General features: G+C 42.1%; 1 protein-coding gene across 1 annotated transcript in view; it reads right to left on the reverse strand.

Annotated features, from left to right (window-relative positions):
* kif16bb (kinesin family member 16Bb) overlaps window positions 1-15243 on the reverse strand; it is a 42206-nt gene extending 26963 nt beyond the window's left edge. The window contains exons 1-14 of the mRNA XM_071522137.1: window positions 15197-15243; window positions 14938-15007; window positions 14742-14846; window positions 14250-14366; window positions 13345-13442; window positions 9259-9374; window positions 9022-9164; window positions 8517-8685; window positions 7910-8038; window positions 7511-7686; window positions 7291-7356; window positions 7151-7210; window positions 420-539; window positions 111-162 (exon numbers count right to left, since the gene is read on the reverse strand). Coding sequence (XP_071378238.1) covers window positions 111-162; window positions 420-539; window positions 7151-7210; window positions 7291-7356; window positions 7511-7686; window positions 7910-8038; window positions 8517-8685; window positions 9022-9164; window positions 9259-9374; window positions 13345-13442; window positions 14250-14366; window positions 14742-14846; window positions 14938-15007; window positions 15197-15243 — 1468 coding nt within the window. The remainder of the gene's footprint in view (window positions 1-110; window positions 163-419; window positions 540-7150; window positions 7211-7290; window positions 7357-7510; window positions 7687-7909; window positions 8039-8516; window positions 8686-9021; window positions 9165-9258; window positions 9375-13344; window positions 13443-14249; window positions 14367-14741; window positions 14847-14937; window positions 15008-15196) is intronic.
* Window positions 15244-16178: the final 935 nt, after the last annotated feature.

Genomic DNA, 16178 nt, shown 5'->3' on the forward strand with positions numbered 1-16178 from the left:
TGCCACACAATCAAACATGAAATCATAGAAGGGGATGCTTCTTTTTCTCAGTACAGAGGGATGACACAGCAGCTGATCATTTACTGTAGTAAACCTGCATCCTGCCTCACCAATATCCTGACAACATGATGCTTCATCGCTGCCGATCAGGGTTCTGCCCTCCTGCAGTGAGATTAAAGAGGTCATGTCATGTGTGCTGCCTTTTAACATCAGTAGCGATCCACTCAAATGGAAGACCTTGACTAATAGTGATTTCCAGGAAGAAAATATAAGACATGAATAATATAAAGTTCAAATGCTTCTAAACAGTTATTGGCCCATCCTTCATGTAATGTAGTTTTTGGATAAACTACATCACATTTTGTGCTTAAACATGAAAAACTCAATAATGTAACATTTGTAAAAGAGGGTGTGTTTACTTTCAAATGATAGAGGATGATGCCAGTGCTGAGCAGGTCTTCATCAACGCCAATCAGATGAGGCAGCTGGCAGTCCAGCACCACTCCACTCCCCTCCTTCCTCAGAGCCACAGTCTCCTCCTGCGGGACGCAGGAGAAAACTCCATGAGAAAAAAACAATATCCTCTTTCTATAGCCTGTAGCCAGAGTGGCGCACAATATAAAATAAAAATGCTGACAGACATTTAATGGCAACCAGCAGAAAACTGAATTCTTTATGAGTGCTCTTCCTTGCCCGAAGGCCAAGCAGAATAATAGTGGCGTTCCAACCATGTGTCGCCATGAAGCGGCAGCGTGGCTAACGGCAAGAGAGGCACCATAAATCATTCAGATTATCATGGCTAGAGTCAAACTGTACATGGTGTTCACCGAGCGAGGCAGACACATTGCCACCGCGCACACACACACACACACACACACAGAAGACTGTATACCATGCACCATTGGGTTTACTGATACATAGCTATAAACATTCAATGTTGCTATTAACATACTCCCAGGCTGATGAAGGTGTGTCAACTTTAGATAACAGCGACAAACTTCCGCTAATGTTATCATGTTGTCTACAGTGTGTATGTGAGGATGACTGGTATTGTACACAAGGTCAAAACTAAAGTGGATTCTTGTGTCTCTCACAGCCTGATATCAGGTGCCAGCATGCCATTTGTAGCATACGCATACGTTTTCTCATTGTCCTAGGTTGCGCATTATTTGTTGAGGAAAAGTGAAGAATAGAGGTAAAATGAATCATTATAAGACAATTTCATGAGGGCATTTTCGATATTTCCCTATGAAAAATGGTATTCATTGACACAAATGCCCCATTTCAGAGTGCGAATAACGGAAAACACTTTAATGTCCATATTTCACACATGGGCCATTGATTAATAGTGCCTTATAGTAGTGACATTCAGATCACAGCCAATCACACACACACAGCAACGCTGCAGTTGCATCACAACCCAAAAGTCAGACAAAAATTAATGTCCACATGAAAAATCCATTCCGCTTGTCCAGAAATCCCTGCTAAATATGTATTTAATGGCGTTTCAGCACCTCTGTACAGGAAGGTGATAAGAAGTGGAGAAATTGATTTAATCCGTGAAAGCCATTTCTAAGGCACAGGATGGCTATACTTAAAACCTCTGATCTGTTCCATACACTGCTTCACTGCCTCCAACTATTGTTGCTGAGGAAAAGTAGAAACATGAACCACACTGTACTGTGCTGTCTGTCAAGGGGAGATATTCATTAAACTTTATATAAAATGTCATTTGACATTATTTCATTTTGAACTCGACTAAAAAGGTATGGAGACAAGCTTTAAAAAAAAAAAAAAAAAAAACAGACGGAGTAGGCAGAATATAAGTTAGTTCAACAGGTAATTTGCCAATTATCCCACAAGAAATGAAACACTTGGCCTCAGACGACCTGCCAGATTCAAAAGACACACTGAATTAAGCCATCAAGAGGGACTTAACTTTCTAGACTGGGGTTGAAGGCCAACAACCTTCTCCTTCCAGGGCATTGGCTCCAACTCCACAACCCCAGAGTGTACCGAAGTGTGAGTGGCCCTATCAGAAGAATTCTTCTGTTAAGCTGGTGGACTAATGCTTCACATTGCTATGGATTATCATAAGTACCTCCCCAAGAGGCGGAGCGGAAAATATCCCACATATGGAGGATTCAGAGGCAATACTCTGCATGAACTAGTTCCCCTCCCTTTGGACCTCCTCTACTCCCCTCTGTATGGATTGGGCCGTGAAGTGAGAGACGTGTCCACTACCACCACCTCCCTCATTGGCAGATGCGAGATGGGAAAAAATCCTTTTTTCTAATGAAGAGGGAGAGGCATCGACCCCAGCCCCTGTACTTAATTAAAAGGGATTCTTCACAGACTTCATTAGAGGTGAGGAGCAGTCTGGCAGATTAATGCACTGTGTCACTTTCCACAGACACCAGGAACAGATGAGATCCTCTTATTTTCCCCTCTCACACGCACACACACAGCAGAGAAAGTTGCTCCCCGCCACACCCAGCCAGTCAGTCTGTCTGTGAGGAGAAAGTCTGTCTTTCTGTCTCCGTTCAGATTGAGGCAGCTGGTGAACATAATTAACTGTGGCCTCAACCAGCAGCCAGGCTTGGGCAGCATTTAAGCTCCCATTAAAAGCCATCATCTGTGGTTGGGTAAAATATTTAATGGATTTTCTCAGCGCTTCAACAGTTCGGGTTCCCGACTCGGTTTGCATGCATATCAAGCGCTACTGTACTAGGCAGACCAATCATCCCTTCCTGACTGCCCATCAGCCTCATCGAGTGGAGCGACTCGCCTGGAGGACTCATCAGTAGGTACTCTTCATTCAGAACAAGAGAAAAACGTCTGCATCTGAAGCGCTCCGTTACCTTCAAATGCTAATTTCGTTTAAAGAACCGCATTGATATCCACAGATTGCAGGCCTTTACGAAGTTAGAATGAATGATGCATAGAGGAAAGGCAATTATATGGACCAGTGTTCGAAGGGCATGGGGCCCTCCGTTCACATCTCTTGGTTATACATATCCTAGTGTGTTTACTCAAATAAAGGGACAGTATATTGATGTCTTGTTAACCGTTACTTTCTCTATAAAGTCCCCTCTATGTGATTTGTGTATGTTAAACAGAATCTAATTAGAAACTCACTCCTTTGCTTCTGAATTGGCTTGATTGACAGTCCAGACACCATCATGTCAGCATGCGCAGGACTTGTGGTTCAAAACTGGCAAGGGACTCATAACACTGCTGACCTGATAACATTGTTGCTGGATGCTGGAAGACTTTTATTTATTTTCCCAGCTAGAGTCTATGTTACTTTAATCCCCCCCCCCCGCCCGCCCACCCGCCCGCCCCCTATCCCCCAATCCCCCATCACAACTCCAAAGTTGAAGAAGCCAGTTAACGATGCACGTTTTGCACATCCTGTATATAAGCTATAATATCACAGATTAGTTTTTCTTCATATTTTCAGATTTGTCATTTTTAGATATTTTTTTCGTTATTCATTTTTTGTCATTCTGCATATGCGAGATTTCAGTCCTCGTTAGCATGAGTGACACCTGTAACACATGTACTCGCCATTATAAGCCTTCAAACATGGCAGCATAACTGCTGATTTTCAGGAATCAAACTAAAAATGTGTGAAGAGTCAAATTCACAGTGATGTGTCAAGGCTTAGTTGCCGACATGCAAATATGTAAAGGTCATGAAAAGCTATAACGACGAAACATGATGTATAAATGCCGACAGTATGAGACAAATTGACCTTAAACAGAGTAAGCATCGGGGCGAAAAAAAATGTGAGGCTTATGTAATTTCATTCTGCTGATTGTAGCATGTGTGAGTCTTGGGGAATACAAAGACTTCTAAGATGAAAGAAACACTGTGGTTCATCTTTTCTTACGGAAACTGAGGTTCCTCCCACCACATTGTGTTACGAGGGGATCTTCAAGGATGGCTGGGGGAGCACTTTCAACCTCACTCAATGCACTAGCAATACACACAGATCTGGTGTGTGTGTTTAAGTGTGTGTGTGTGTGTGTGTGTGTGTGTGTGTGTGTGTGTGTGTATGCCCCTGCAGTAGAACAACATTTCACTCTACCCTCTTCCTGCCTTTTTTGTTCTCTCAATCTGTTGCTGCCTCTGTCTGGTAAGAGGCTGCTCTGGAATCCATCTCATATTAATTACTTTCTCTTTCCCACATGCCCTGTAACCAATCTGGGAAGCTGACGATGAATAACTTTGCATTCCAAATCTGCTTTGAATACAGAATTCAAATTCTGTTTACACCGTTCTTGGTCAGCCCCCGCCCCCCCACCCCACCGCCTCATCCCCCACCCCCTCATCCCCCATTCCAAGCAGAAATTTCATCTAGCTCTCAGCAAGAGCATCAACAGAATTAACCACAAGAATATGCACTCTTGAAGACTTGGAGAGGACCGATCCTAATACAAAAGCCATGTGCTAGAGACACAGAAGACGCACTCCGTACACTGCCTTACACACAGGTCAGACCACATGGAGGCTGGATCATATTAGGGCCATTATATTTAACTAAGGTCTAACTAAACAACAAATCTTGAAGGTCGGTTAGTTAAAAGCTTTCACCAAATTCCACAAATCTGATTAAGCTTTTGTTTGCCAAGTTGACTTGTACATTTCTCAGAGTCGGTGTGCAGAATTTTGAGACGGCCAATCTGAAACGGGGGCTGGGTGTGCTTCTGTGTTGAACGGAGCCAGATACCACCTCTAATGTCCCTACAGCATTCCATGCAGGAATCCCACTTATCATTTTTCACCCGGGCAGAATGCAAATGCACAGGAAGACAAATGTCAAATCCATAAAGTCATTCATCAAACACTTAGAGTTATGGCAATATCAGTGTGCCAGCCGGTCACCAGTACAGTGGCCTTTTAGCCTAGGTGTCACGTTGTGTCATGCATCATAACAGGTGCCTCTACATGGACGGGCACGGCCCCAAATAAGGCATATTGCTCAGTGCTTCAGCTCTGCCAGTGGAGATGGACGACGTTGCCTCTGAGCACAAAGTCATTTCCCCTTGAACATGCAGGCAGAGATTTACAACACGGCCACTTTAATTAATACGCCGGACGGTCAGAAACGAAAGGGCCATATGTCAATAATCAAGACCTCTTAATTAGCAGCAGTGACAGCTGCTAATGAGTTCCAATACGCTGTCATGAATAAAGGGCCGTCGAGCCACTAAATGTCACAATACACAATACACCCACAATACACAATATAATGTAATTTCTCCAACACACAGACACCCATAAATCACAGTCAGATGTGAGCTATTCAAAATCCTTATATAATCTATTCTTGTTTATACATTCATACAAGCAATTTGAACCCTTAGCACTGTAGAAAATAGCAATACATAATATTTTTGTACAGAATCTGGTACATTCACTTGTTGCTGCTCCAAGTCAGAAATACACGCATCTATTCTGAGAAATCTTCTGAAGGAAGGAAACTAATATTTGTAAAATCAGCTCAGGTCAACAGCACAACACTTTAGTTTAAACCTACGCAAAAACTGCTGTGGAGAATTAACAGCTTATCCAGCATATATGAATGATGGAGACATCATGCCACCCCATACTTTTTTATGACTGGAATGCTCCACCGTTCATTGCATAATGCAGCAGGCTACTTGGCTGGATAAGATGAGCCCCAAACAGATGACATTTGGTGTTGTTATTTGGGAGTTCGGGCACAAATTCAACCGAGGAAAAGTGTTTAGTGTAAACTCGGGGCTGGCACACAGAGGCGCTGAGGGTGTGTGTGTGTTGGGGGGTGGGGGGGTTTGGTGGAGGGGTGCTGTGGGGATGCTGCAGTCCTGTCCCAGCCTCAGAGAAACCATATGGGGTGGATGGATAAGGCAGGTCTGCTCTGCTTCTCCTCGAAAGACTCTCCCAACACTGTCACATGTTAACTTCAGGATCATTACAACAGCTCAGATGGCTTTTGGATGCCATTCTAATCTAAATAAATGCAAAAATGTAAACGCCAGGTTGACTTTCTGCTTTTATCAGCTTTTCCAGTCCCTGAAGCAGCTGAGGCCGTTCACAGGACTTGCAGTGACACCAGCTGGTGGGATGTCTCAACTGCGAGCAGCAACGTCCGTCAAAACTGCTGTGGGAGGCTTGCTGGTCTGCTGAATGTTAGTGTGAAAATTAATGAAGCCAACTTTTGAACTCTGTGTACTCTGTGGCCTTGTATTCAGTGAAGCATTCTGGAAAATCTATGCCAGTTTACCCTTAGTACATAACTAAAACTAAAAATACAACTATGGGTCTTGGACTCGAAAATCTAATGCAAAAATTTGTTAGGACAGATTGCTAAAGTGAAAAGGGCAGCTTGGAAAAGCAAGGTAAGCAACAAAAACACATCCACAAGTCAGAGCATATCTTGGAGCAAGGACACAAATATTGTCTGTATAGAAAATAACTTCATCTCAACTCCTGTACAAAAAAAATGCTTTCAGCTTTTCAAAATGTAAGTTTCACACAGTTAGTTTGGTCTTTGGTTGTCTTTATAATCATCTACGTATCTATCATCAAATAAAAGAACAAAGAAAAACTAGAGAAAACTGGAACAAAGTGCTTTATAAAATGATTCTCTTCAATTACATTCTGTCTTGTTATCCACTAGCTCATGTCCGTAAACCAGGGAGCAAAGTGAAACATACTGGGCTTTTGTGAGCAAAGCTAAACAATGTTAAATTGGCCCCAAGATATTTACTCAAATCCCTCTTATCACTTGGCTCCCATATTAAAAAGAACATCTTACGACAGAACGATAGACAGGCAGCCAGAAACTAGCACTTAACACTGTTGGTATTCCAAGCTCCCACTGCCTTGTGAAAGCTCACTGGAGGTGGCTGGATGGGGCCACAAAGCTCAGGCACACGTTGGGCCATCTGGTGAGTTCAATGATGTGTGTGTGAGAAAGACACAGAGATGAACAAGGAAAGACAGAAAGCAAGAATGACATCAAACTTAAGTGAATTATGCAAAAAATGAACTCCCGGTTTCTGGCTGATCTTTCAAGTTGTGTTATTTTGGATTTTTGTGGAAGGCAACGCTGGATCATGACTGTATGTTTAAATACATGAATGAGGCATTACTGTACCTTCAGAATTCTCTCAGTCTCCCCCCACTTGTTGGCCCACTCCTTGGTCAGCGCTACAACCTGGTGGGGAATGGCGGACGTCATTTACAGACGAAAACACCAAAACAGCATTGTTCCACATGCAGTGGAGGATAACTCACCTTTGCCTCATTCTGATGCAGCTTCTCTTCCACCTTCAAAGAGGAAGACGGGTCCCCACGGGGAGCCTGAAGAAGAGGAAGAAGAAAACAGAAAAGACAGGCCGGCCTATGACCTCTTTGAACAAAACCCTGTCAACATACATATTGTACTATGTTTGATGGCCTTTTATGGGAGCGTGAAAGTATGCGCGTAGTGTACATGTCCGCAGAGGGAGCGGACCTGATCGGCTTCCTCCACCAGCCTGCGGAGCCGGGCGATCTCTTCCCGCAGCTCTTTGATCAGCCTGACACTGCCGTCTTCGTTCACCGTGGGAGAGTTCACGATGCTCTTCGCTCGGCTGGCGTAGCGCAAAGTGCTCAGGGTCTCCCCGTAGTTCACATCAGCGGGAGAAATGGCTGCCATCGCAGATCGCCAGGAAAGAATGCACCCGGGTTGATGAGCAGTAGTGAGATAAGACACGGCAAACAAAAGGGGGATTCACTGTGGTTATGTAGCTCGACATTATCTACTCCCATTTTAAACACACATTCAAGTGCTGATAAGAAACAAAAGGGCCGGAAATACTTTCTGGAAACGGCCTGAAATGTCACAGTATCAGCCCAATTCAGATCTACATACTTGCGATCATAATAGTCTTGGAGTTTCCACCCAGGCTGTCTTTTAGCAGCCACGTCAGCACAGAGTCCCTGTAGGGAATGAAGATCTGCTTCTTCTTTTTCGTCGTCTGTCCGCCCTCACTCAGGTCAGCTGGAGGTCACACAGAGAGAAACACTGAACTGGACAATTTTCACTCCAAAACACAATATTGCCCAATATTTCAAAAATACAGATGATTACAACCTCAAAATTTGTATCACTTTGTATGTAAAGGCCCCAAGATTGCTAATAACCTTGACACTATTCAACAGTGAGTTTCATTCCAGCCATAATTTTATCAGAGCAGAAGTCATTTTTTCCAGATGATGGATATCCTATTTGGAATGAAAACTCAAACATCAAATTGAAAGGATTATAATGAAGAATTTTAATGCCGCAACACAGGCAAACAAGGAAAGTAACCCCAAATGCTAAGTGTTCTTTTGAAAGAAGTGGAGTGATTGCACAGTGAGCTAAATCAGTGTCCTTGCCCAGATTATAATTGTTATCCACTAGCGAGCCGACTGGGTCAATAATAGATGAAGATGCGGTGTCACGGTGCATCAGTCATGCTGTAAGCTCCATTTACCCAGAGCCGAGATCACACTGCCCAGGGTGACTAGGGATTTGTTGATGTTGGCACCCTCCTTCAGCCTGGTGCCTGTGGTGCGCGTGGCATCAGCTCTCTCGCTGCCTGCCAGGTCTACCAGGTGGATCTTACTCAGCGTCTCGCATGGCAGCTCCGCATCAAACCGAGCCTGTGGCGGGGAAAACATTACTGAGCACTCCCGCTTTAGTTCAAAAGAGGCAATCTCACAGAGGAATACTTAGCCGTATAGGCAGAATCACAACAAAAGTGCTACTTAAGATGTAAAAACTGAAAAAGCCTTTGAAGATGGAAAAGCAACATACTAAAAATTAGCATCGCACAAAACGGATGAACAGGATAGAGCTAATTAGTGCTCTTGAGGGATGACCTAAAGAGTTTGCAGGGAAACTTTTCAAAGGTTTACCACAAAACTGACTACAACACGAGTCACCGAAAAGGACTTAAACTTATGAGTGAGTGCTAGAGGTACAGGTGTGTTGTTCACCTGGGTGAAGCTGATGGTGAAGATGGCATGGGAGCGGCTGCTGGTGTCATTCATGCCCGTGCTGGCTGTGGTGCGGTTGTCATTACCCAAAATGATCAGCTCCTCTATGTCACTGTAGCTCTGTACGAGGTGCTTGGAAAGGTCTAGACGCATTTGCGGGGAAATTTAGCATCTCATACTAAATGTCAACTCAGCTGAGGTGCAAATGGGATGGTGAGTTAAAGAGAAATGTCTTACTCTCTACATAGGGTCCATCCCTAGGGTGCTCTCTCACTCTCAAGCCTCCACCATCTGCTGGTGTAGTTCTCCTCTTGAGAAGGTCCTGCACACGTTCATTGTAGATCTCCAAATAGCTGATGCCAAGACAGAAACACAAATGTAAAATTTGACCCTCCAGATTTCACACAAAGCTACAGAGGCACTAAATAATGAAGGGTTTCAATGCTGATATGTGCATGGCACGCCACCAAATGGGGAGAAAACAAATGCATGCTATTCACTAACCATGTACAACGAATGGAGATGCACAATAAATTCAAAGACAAGTTGCTGTGCTCGCACTGGCAATGCATAAATAAACATATGCAAAGTACATTTTGGCAGAAACTTGGAATCAATACTGTGGTCAGCGTGTGCAAAATGGAAAAGAACAACTCAAAGATTCAAAACCGATACAACCTTGTAAAGGCATGGAGCAATTAACCTTTCCAAAAAACGTGACAGTAGTCAGATGGTAGAGGCCATATCTTGTGGATGTAGCCAGACGTTTTCTGACACTATGTTGAGTTCTCATTCATGTCACAATATTACAGTGTTTTCAAATGACTATAGGCAGTGAATAGCAAACTACCACTAAGATACGATAAGATAGCACTTTATTGATCCCCTTGGGGAAATTCAGGGTAATATAACAATACTGAATACTAATGCAATGAATATTATTTGTAACTAAACATGGAGAATGCCTTGTCAATGAGATCATTAATATCCCATCTATTGTCACCTCCTCAAAAGGTGTGCAACTTATATCAATGTTTTACATTATAGAGATGAAATTAATTTGTCAAATGGTGTCATGACATCTACCTACTCTATAAGCAAAACAAAACAATAATCATAGGTTTCAGGAAGAAGAAAGGAGAACCACACTGTGTGGTTCCACCACTAAAAAAACACTAAAAAACAATCAAGATTCCCTTTCCTCAGGAAACATAATTTGATGTCAACAAGAACACATCTACACTAATTTCTGATTGTTGTTGTGTCTACTGTATTTTTCATGTTTGCTGGTGGCAAAAAGCATTTCCCTCCCCAATTGATAAAGTATTCTGTTCAACTAACATACTGACATTAATTCCATTACAGATTAACTTTCATGCTTTTGGAAAATGCATGAAGAGACCAATGCATAACTTGCACCTCTCCTGGATAATTTTTGGTGGCTTGTGAGTTTTAGCCTGGATAATTGCTTAAATGAAAATATCTTATTTTCTTATTTACGCCAAAAATATTGTGCAATGTCTTGGCAAAAGTAATCCTTCAATCTCATTCACGTTATCCAATAGTCCCAAAGCAAGACCTGGCAAAGCCAGCTGAATAAAACCCAAATCTAGAATTGAATAAAACCCAAATAATGTGCCAGTACACTTGGTGCATAACTGTTGAATAATGCTTTCACAGCAGCTTGATATGCTTTAATGCTCAATTTTCTCTCAAACCATAATTACAGTGAATTTGGGCTTAAGAGTCATATAATTACTGTCAAGGTATTACATCACCACCTGGATTTACACCAATCAAACTTTAATACTGCAATAGTCAAGGACAAAATCTTTATAACTAAAGGCTGTTGATCCCATCACAAAGAGGAGAAGACAAACTTGTTTTTTATAAAATATGAATCCACAGAAAGCTGTAAATAATTACCAGCCTCTAAATTATTTCCACATACACAAGAACATGCTGAAACGCCTCCGCCCATTTATATATTAAAACCTGAATATTTATTAAATTTGAATAGTACCAAACATATGCCAATCCTCACAGCCAAGCAGACACCAGCTCCTCTCTCAACACAAAAAAAATAAAAAAATACATTAACAAGAACTGACAGCAGCCTGCTATTAAAGCCACAATTCAGATTCCGAGCACATTAATTATGGGTATACACACCCACATCCTGAAATAGTAGGACTAATAGATTTGGAGGGGGGGGACTTGAGCACCTACTTGTCCTGCCATAACCCTAAATCCAGCTCTATTTCACTTCAAAGTTTCCTAACAATTCAAGGCAAGCAAACCATTGATGGCAATATAGAGGGGTCACAGTTTGGAATTGAACCGGGGCGTTTCCAATTTTATTTCCACAGCAACTCCCTAATTCACTCCCACAGCACAAGACCGTCAAAAAACCTTCACCTCCCACTGTACCATACATCAAGAAGTCAATTTTCAATTAAATATCGAGGGGTCACAGTTTGGAATAAATGTTCTCATTTAGCAGATTCATCTCCTTCATTGAATGTAAAATAAGAGGTTTTAATTTTTGACAGCTGCTAATGCACTTATTTACATACATTTGATCGCTTACCTAATAATCCTGGAGATTTATATGATTTATTCATATTTGTTTGTACCAGTTTACTAAACACTATTATGTAACATTTCAGTAATTGCATTTTCACTATTCTAACTACTTAAAATTAATTTTCAATGACTGTAACTTAATTAGTATAACCTTGGTGAGGTTTTGATATAAGCTCATCTTGGGCTTTTTACCCCACCCGCATTTCTTTCCCTTTCTTTCTTTGGTAATTATCTTAACATATTGGGGGGGGGGGGTTGTTTGTTTGTTTTTAATATATGCAAATAAACTAAAGCGTCAAAATAAAAAAATAAAAAATGCACTTATAGTTGTAATATAGTGGAAGTTCTTGTATCTAGAGCTCTGTCAGTCCATTTCCAAGGTTTCACCTTCTGTGTCTGGGCTGCCCTTTTGTTTACATTTGGATTATGGATTTGGCCTTGAGAGAGCCAGGCCCGTGGGATATAGAATTACCGTCTTCACTCCATCAGTCAAAGCAATCAAAACAACTGAAGCACAGGTGTTGTATAATGCAAACAGATACAATCAAAATGCACCACGTGGCGACCTATTGAAGGCCAATTTGTAAACAGCCTTGTACTCTTTGCAAAGGAAAGGAAAAGGAACTGAGGATTTCTCTCTTCTCTAGTATGGCACTACCAAACCAGCATTTCACCATTTTTCCATATTGCTATGTAAGCAGAGCTCCCATGATCAGCTCAAGGGCAGTTGGCTATTAAAGATAATTTAGTAGTCAGGTCCCCTCTTCATTTAGAGCCCATCACAAAGTGGATGAGTGGATGTCTGCAAGTTAGTCAAGCACCAGGTGACCCTCAGTGCATCATGTTCATTCTGTTCCACACCGACTGAAGTGCTACCTGACGATTGATTATAATCAACAGAAGTGACAGTGCTCCCTCCTCACACTCTGGCACTGACTAAAACCTGCAGGACCTAGTTTTTAGAAGTAAACTTCGGGTTCAAGTTGCAGAAGCCTCGCATATTTATCATCAACTAAGCATAAGTGTCCTTTCAAACAGCTTAATTTCTTAAAAAATAAATAGGAGGCTGGAAAGCTTCTTAGATTCTGATGTTAGAGATAGCATGGTTGGGTGCTCTATGGAAAAAAGGTTATGAGGTTAATAGGTTAATAAAAGCCTATTCTATTATGAAAAGCTAAAACTGTGCCTGATGTGGTTTGGCCTCGTGGCCTTCAGAGTAAAGAAATGTCCTTGCCTTGGATCTCTTTTTCCTCAGCTTTATTACTTATTTCTACCATAGCTTATGAAATTAAATGCAATGAATTGAAAATTGGTATCGACTTGCTCTAGCACAGCGTTTCCCAATCCTCTCCTGGAGTACCCCTTGTCCTGCATGTTTTAGATATCGCCCTGCTCCAACACAGCTGATTTAAATGATCAGCTTGTTAACAAGCAGCTTCAGGGGTCCATAAAGAGTTCATCACTTGAATCAACTGTGTTGGAGCAGGGAGAGATCTAAAACATGCAGGACAAGGGGTACTCGAGGAGAGGTTTGGGAAACCCTGCTCTAGCACTGCTAACAAATGTTAACAGGATGCTGCTGCTATACTTTCTCATGAAGAAAAATACCCGCATGAAACCTCTTTGAATGCTCACAACGGGAGGTAAATTATTGATTAATGGGGCAGACTTCTAATAGTCCTGAAGCTTCCCTTTAAGATAAGGAGGAGCCTTACTTCATGTCTGTCGGCCTCTTACCTGACCTCTGTACGGAATGACACTGCATCACTCTTGTTTCTCTGAGAAATCTCGCAGAACAAGCCTTCGCAGATCCTTGGGATTAAGCCTTTATCCCCCTGGCACAATAAAAGGGAGAAATGTTACATTTATAAACCTCACACCACAAAATGCTACTGTACTAACACACTGTACTATGAGATGACAATGCCATTTTGCTCCTATTGTGTTCTCTTAATTTGGGTGTCTTTTGCTATCCTGCGACCACAACTCCGTACATGCAAAGACTGCTGAACAACACAAACAACAGCTCATCTGATATGGAGTTACTGAAGCATAAAAGCAATTCCACTCTGAGTTGTGTGCCCTCTTGTTTTAATTACAAAGTAACAGATAGTAAGTATTAAGAGCCATATATAATTATCTAGGATGTTGACAGCAGCTCTGCTGATGACCTTGCACAAGTCTCCCGGTAGACAAGCAGAAATCTCATCCTGCAATGTGAAATTCCAAATGCTGTGCAAGGTGAGGAGAGAGAGGTAGAGGACTGCTGCCCTCATCACATTTTCTGATTAGTGGGGAGAAACATGGAGATAGATGGGGAGAAGGGGAGGAACATGGGACGGGGCTGCCATCGGTTAGTTTCTAATGTGGCGAGGAGTGATATGCTTACACTGGGAGAGCAGTGCAGTGACATTAGCTCTGTAAGCTCTATAGTTTCGGCAATGTCATGTGACGTCCTTTGTGTTTTCGATGATAGAGGCTGATTGCCTTGTATGTTTCGCATGCAAGTAGGAGATATTCAAAGTCTCCCCTGGGAAGGATAGGTACTTTTTACATTACATGAAAAAAACAGCACTTTAAGCTAAGTAAAAGTCTCCATGACACGTCCTGAATGTGCTGTGGAAGCTTAGAGGAGGCCTTACTGTATGTCCCATCATGGTGTGGGACTTCCCTGTGCCTGTCTGGCCATAGGCAAACACACAGGCATTGAAACCCTCGAATGCAGCTTTCAGGACATCAGACCCCAAGTCCTGAAAAATCTAAAATAGCAGAGTGAAGGTAAGGTAAAATAAGAGATAGAAGAACATTGCATACATAAACCATGTCTCGCTTCCATTCAATTTTTAACTACATTAAGACTCCACAGCGAAAGTTCATTTCTGATTATTACGGAGTGGGAGTGCACTAGGTTTCTGAGAAGCGTGGGTTCAGGAAGGGAGTTCCAAAGTACTTAGAGCTGACTGACAGCCAGATAAGGTCAGCAGTCATGAGGAGGATGACTGTGTCAAGTTGCAAAATGCTTTTGACCTAAGTCTCTTCCCTCCACCGCAATACACAAAGCTATGGAATAAAGAAAAAGCCTCCACAATTAAACTATCACTGAGACAGATGAGATATTAAACAAAAGCATCTACCTTCTCCTGGGATGCAAAACTGGGGCTTCTTCTGTCAGCTGAATCATAGGAGAAATCATAAGAAAATGTCTTCCCTCTGTCCTTCAGAATAACACTAGGTGAAAGCTAGAATAAAAAAATAAAAAAACATTAAATAAATGAAAAACAAGTGTTTCACTACTTGCATTAGAGCATGTTTAATTTAGTAGTGGGATACCTTTATATTGATTATAGATGTGGTGTTCCCCTTCATATGGACTATCACTTTCGATGATAACTGTTTTTCTCTGTGGAAACGGGAATGTGGAAATTCAGGTGAACACTGCTGGACAGGCCCGAGCCTAAGAACGGGTTCGGCCTCATGATTAGGCTTTGATTTTAAAAGCCTGGTTAAAATAAACCTCCCCCATTCCCCGCAAGGACAGTCAGCTGAATAAAGTGGACAGTACAAATGTTGACAAAGCCAGCTGCTGTACCTTTTGTTCAAGGGTCGGACTCGGACTGCCACTCGCACTGAAGCCATAGTTGGGAAATAGTTGGTGAAACTCAGACGGGAAGATTCATCTAACCGCCAGTTCACCTCTGACACACAAGCCACACACACCACGCGACTTAACCCAGCCTGTTTTCTCCTTCTTTGTTTGATGGAGCGGCTGCCCACTCACATTGTATTTCACACCTAATTACCTCACCTGTATCCCCACTTTCTTGACTTGATGTACCACACAAAGCCACTAGTGGCACTATAAGTATGGGAGATGCGCCCTAGGACGAGCCACATACAGGTTTATTGGGAAACCATGCACGTAAGGACTATGTCTAACTGTTTGCACTGTAAACCAACATAACCTTAATTGCTACGTAGGCTTTTATGTGTTTCAGCCTATGTGTTGATTTATATATCATGACATTTGACAACGTCACTGTATACATGTTTATTTACCTATTACGTAATCATTACCTGTTTGCCCTGAGTATTTCAGAACGGAAGCCTCAAGCTCCGCCCGCTTGTGCTGGGCATAAGGTATCAACAAAACGAGCGAGCCGCATGTGGTAAACATCTAAATCTGCATCGCAGCACATTATGTCTTTCGTTCCTTATTTCACAACCTTTGAGGCCAGAGTACCGAATCAATAAGCCTATATTAATATAACCTATATTGTGTTTAATGCGTCCATTGTAGGTTATTTGGATATTGTCTGTTTGAGCTACAGAGAATACATGCTATCCAAGCACGCAGGCATATTAGGTTTTACGCTGCATTCAAGTCATGTGGGAATAATGGGAATAACAACATCGTCGGGCGGATTTCACGGATCAGAGATATGACGGTTCATTTGAAGCCGTCAAACGCCATGATTTAAGTTTTTTTTTTTAAAGAAAAAAAAATGGTTGCTCGTGGTCAACATTCTCACAGCTAGCAGGCATGCACTTAGTGGGCGATTCAGAGGAGTTTA

Source organism: Centroberyx affinis, unplaced genomic scaffold, assembly GCF_046629955.1.
Source record: "Centroberyx affinis isolate AG114_WGS23_722 - 3 ecotype Tasmania unplaced genomic scaffold, CSIRO-AGI_Caff_v1 ptg000008l_1, whole genome shotgun sequence".
Lineage (NCBI taxonomy): Eukaryota > Metazoa > Chordata > Actinopteri > Beryciformes > Berycidae > Centroberyx > Centroberyx affinis.